General features: G+C 35.3%; 1 protein-coding gene across 2 annotated transcripts in view; it reads left to right on the top strand.

Moving 5' to 3' along the window:
* Positions 1-4,821, top strand: part of LOC111379644 (poly(ADP-ribose) glycohydrolase 1-like) — a 12,402-nt gene that overhangs the window by 5,025 nt on the left and 2,556 nt on the right. The window contains exons 2-3 of one of the 2 annotated variants that reach the window (XM_023003069.1): positions 1,591-1,773; positions 4,160-4,263. In XM_023003069.1, coding sequence (XP_022858837.1) covers positions 1,591-1,773; positions 4,160-4,263 — 287 coding nt within the window. The remainder of the gene's footprint in view (positions 1-1,590; positions 1,774-4,159; positions 4,264-4,821) is intronic. The other variant, XM_023003070.1, reaches the window with a different exon arrangement.

Genomic DNA, 4,821 nt, shown 5'->3' with positions numbered 1-4,821 from the left:
GTGGCAATCTTTAAGAGTCCACTTGGAAGTGGAAAGTACCACGGACCCAACAGCACGAAGGGAAACAATCTGGAAGGAGATGTGTTTTTGTACGGGCTGTGTTTTGGGGATGGAATTTGACAGGAGGGATAATGTACATATTGTGGAGCGGAGGTTATATATTGCCCTAAACTTTCCCTCTCTGAGGAGAGTTCTTTAACATTGGGTGATAATGGAAATCATGGGAAATTAAAATAGAGGTTGGGGAGATTTCTTGTTGAGATGATGGTGGTAGACTTAAAGCAGGAGTTAACGTGGATCTGTTTTGATAGTCATTGGGCTAGTTATTCGGAGCTATTTGGTTATTGGGCAGTGAATGTGGTTAATAAGGTGTTGGATGATTAAATTGGGCACTTAATAGACTTGTTTGATGGGTTTTTGTATATGGGATGGTTAACCTGGTAATGGTTTGGTGATTGAAGAACAACGGCACAGTAATGGACTCTTTTTTAAAAAAAAAAGAAAAAAAAAGAGAGTTTTATATTTGGTTGGAGAGAGAGACATAACAGTGTAGACCGTTGAGTTTTGGTTGTTTGGATGATGAGTTAGAGTTTTGAATTCTCAGATGAGGATCATTTTTGGGTTTCTTGGTGAAGGCTGTTTTGTGGGATTTCTTCCAACTACAACATCTTGGCCAGCGATATATTGTTGGAACATGAATTATGTGTTCAACTGAGTTCTTCTGATTGATAGAGCTCACTGTGTGTGGTCAGCACATTGCGAATTTCTTTTGAAAATTCTTCTTGGGGTGTGAAATCTGTAGAATGTCTTTGGAATGTTCTTGGAGTGGTTTTGGAGTAGTTCTTGGTTGTTTCTGCACTATTTGTTGCTCTTGGTCTCTTATCGTCACTAATTTTTGTAGATGGTTGTTGTGATTTGGATTCCTTCTTCATGGGCACGAGTATTATCACCATCGTCAGTTCATAATTGCAAATTGATACTTTTACTAGCATTAGTTTGAGGGGATGTTAATGAGATTGAATAAAATTACGGAGTTCGATGAAAATTACTGTCAACATTTATAATACCATTATAATTGTATAATATATAGATAGATTGCTTCTACTTATTTAGTTATGATTTTGGTATATGATGAAAGAACCTCTCACATTGAGGGGCATCGAGTCTCATTGAATATATTTTACAATTAAGGCCATACTAGAAGGATAATATAATTAATAGAAATGTGGGCCAACAAGTAGGTTGTTGGGTCATGACTTGATTACACCTAAAACATCTTCTATTTGCAAGATTGATACACTTCTGATGGGAGAGAGTAGTATACCCAACTTGGCCTGACTTGAAGTTGTTGCAAAAAGATAGCTCTAGACCTAATGGAATGGCAAAAGGAATGCATGTAACTGACCCCTAAGTTTTTTTTTTTAAATAAGCCTTACCTTTGTTCTTGACGTCTCGTTGTGTTCTAATGGGTTTGAGTGAAGTAGTAAAAGTAATTGCCTCATTCTATCTCGAGTCTCGTTGAATATATTTTGTTGATTGAAGGATAATAAGAATGATTTATACTAACTGATTTGGTTCGTTTGACTTTAGTTGATGAGTAGGGATGAGTCTGAGAAGTGGTTTGGAGAGGTGGTCCCACAACTGGCAGATTTGCTGTTGAGATTACCAGGTTTGTTGAAGACACACTATCAAAACGCAGTTAGTTTCCATGGAATGGAAACTGGTCTTCGGTTACTGGAATCACAACAGCAGGGTATTGTGTTTCTCAGTCAGGTAAACTTGTACAACAGTTTTTAAGTAACTACTCATGTAGATTATTTCTCATGCTAATGCATTTACTTTAGCACCAATTTGGCCCCTATTTTTGGAAATGAAAATGGGTGGATTAGTGTTTTTTTTTTTTTAAATAAGTGGTTCAAAAAGAAGGAAAAATTTTCAATTTACGTGTAATATTAGTTTATGGAAGATTGCGTGGTTGAAAATACGAGAGAGAAAAATGAAGTGAAATTTAATGAAGGCCAAACGGGAGCTTAGTATCACCTGACCTTTTAAGTTGAGTTATGCAGTATTCATGTTTCCCACTTTTACTCGTTACTTGTTTTCCTTAAACTATTGGAACTTTGAATTAATAATGATTATATCAGTGTATGATGTTATCAAAGACTGAATGTCAACCCCACTTTGGTTTATCCTCTGCTGATTTAAAGTTGAATATTCTATTTGTCTTTTGAAAATTAGTTGTTACCTTGTAGGTGACAAAATTATACCACTTCCCACTTTATTTCTGAATTCAAATTTGGATGACACAATTGCTTGGTTAAATTAATGATATGAAATTGTATTGAAATTTCTATCCATTTTTAAGATGACTGTTCTGGATTTCAAAGTCGTTTGGAGAAATACTATTTGTCTTTTGAAAATGATTTGTTACCTTCTCTAGGTGACAGAATTATACCACTTTCCACTTTATTGCTGAATTCAAATTTGGATGACGCAATTGCTTGGTCAAATTAATGGTACGAAATTGCATTGAAATTTCTTTCATTTTTAAGATGGCCATTCTAGATTTCAAAGTCGTTAGATTTCTCCTAACTTTTAAGAACCTAAAACCAATTTACCTTTGCATTGTCACATCAGATGCACTTTCTCTGTTTATTGCTTAAAATGGTCTTTGCAGTTATCTTTGGCATACACTAGTGCATGTTTATTTACGATCTGACATTGCATTGGAATTTTTCTTTACAATTTTAAATTCTTAAGTTTGTGCTAATCTTTTACTAATTTTGAAACCATTTTACATTTATCTTGTAAAATCAGATGTACTAACTCTATGAATTGCTCAGAGTCTTCTTTGCAGTAGCTTTGACTGTGTTCTTCATTGTTTCTTCTTGGTTTCTTTAAATTTCAGTTGTATTTCTTCATGGTGTTGTGAACGTGTACCTTTTCTTTTCTTTTCTTTTCTCTCTTTTTTTTTTTTGGCTGGCAGTGTCATTTTATTGGTGAATTTTTATGATTGCAATTTGTAAACTTAGAAAATCTGAAAGATTTATGCTATCAGTTCATTTTTTCTGAATTTTAACAAAGAACAAAAAATAACTGAAGATATCTTGAAGATATTCATAATGCCCGATCAACTAGGGAAAGAATGGATGAATCAAAATAATGTTTAAACTTGGGTTTTACTTTTGTGATTACAATATGATTGTCCCATAATGTTCCATCAAACATACTAAAAGGGCAATGTGATTTATAATCCTTTGTGGATCTATACTAGCAAATGGGTGGGGACTGGGAGTGGTACACTATGGGTAGGCACTCAAGTAATTTTCATGTTAACCGTGATTGGACAAGTCTTCCCCTGCTTAAGGTTTGATTCTCCTCTGCTTTGGTGCCTGCACCCAGGGTCTGAAACCGTAAAGAAGTCTCAGTAAAGGTGCTGAGCTGTGTCCCGGAGAAAGCCCTCCCTCAGTTTTCACTTAGCTGTCAGCTGTGCCCTTTCAGTCTTCATTTGGCTCTTGTTTTGTTAGTTGATTGAGTGAAAGCACAAGGTGGTCCTAGTGGGTTCAAAAGGATGGCATATATATACCAATTTAATGGTTCTGGGCCTTAAACAAGGGTCATGGGTATGGGCCAATTGGTAGCTCTGTGTATTTGATAATTGGGCTTTCAGATCAATCCTTATTGCAATAAAATTATACCAGCTACAGTGGGTTTCCAAGTTACCACCGTTCAGAGAATGACTAAGCATCAGTGAAACATGATCTTATGATTAAGAAAAAAAAAATGGTAAATGAGAAGCCATTCATCTCTACTCAGCTTGAGCAAACCTTGCTTTAGATGATTGCTGCATATTGTTTTATTTTGTTGTTTTCCATTTCCAATGTGAATTACTCTCGTTAAAGGAATTTCAATTGGTTGTAACTTTAACTTATCCACGAATAACTTAATCCAGTTGTTTACTGTTATCACTTGGAAAAAATAAAGAAGAGTGGAATGAAACAAACATTGTGCAATAAATAATCACTTGCCATTTTTCGCTTCATGCATTGAAGCATTCCTTTTTCCCTGTTAAAAGTTTAGCAGTATATTCATCTCAATTGAATATGCATTGCATTCTGATATTATGAATTCTGATTGTGAGTGCTTTTATTTATTTCAGGAATTGATTGCTGCTCTTCTGGTTTGCTCTTTCTTTTGCTTGTTTCCAACCACTAATGGGGGGGCCAATCATCTTCAAGAAGTCAACTTTGATAATTTATTTGCGTATGTTTTTCATCCACCTGCCCGATTATGTGTGTCTTTTTCGTATTTGTTGTCTTTTGCATCTATAATGATAGTTGTTGTTAAATAGTTAAGAACGTGCCAATTTTTGCAAAAAGAACTGTCCTCGTTCCCATATAGTTCCCTCAGGGCCTCAACTATTGTGTAGAGGACCTTAGATCAACATTTCATTGCACGTACTACATTTATATATTAGTATTTGAGAAAAACAATGCATTGAATGTCACAGAAAGAAAAAATCATAATCAGGCTTATAAATCTTTTTACTATGCAAAATTATATATGTATCTATGAGAACCCACTGCAATTCTGCAAAGTGCCAGTACAAACATGCACAAGTATTTATGCCTTCAGGGTAATTTTAGTGATTGTTTTTGTGAAAGTTCTCGAGGTGCATTAGCCTGTCCATTCATTATGCCTCAATGTAACACTGGCTAGAGTTATAGGTTACTACACAAATTTGAACATACTAATAGAGATAAGATGATTTCTATGGCTTTTTTTTCTCCCCCCCCCCCCCCCCCCCCCCCCCGCGCCCTC

The sequence above is a fragment of the Olea europaea genome, unplaced genomic scaffold, assembly GCF_002742605.1.
Source record: "Olea europaea var. sylvestris unplaced genomic scaffold, O_europaea_v1 scaffold2014, whole genome shotgun sequence".
In the NCBI taxonomy this organism is placed as follows: domain Eukaryota; kingdom Viridiplantae; phylum Streptophyta; class Magnoliopsida; order Lamiales; family Oleaceae; genus Olea; species Olea europaea.
This window is presented reverse-complemented; position numbering and strand designations above follow the sequence as displayed.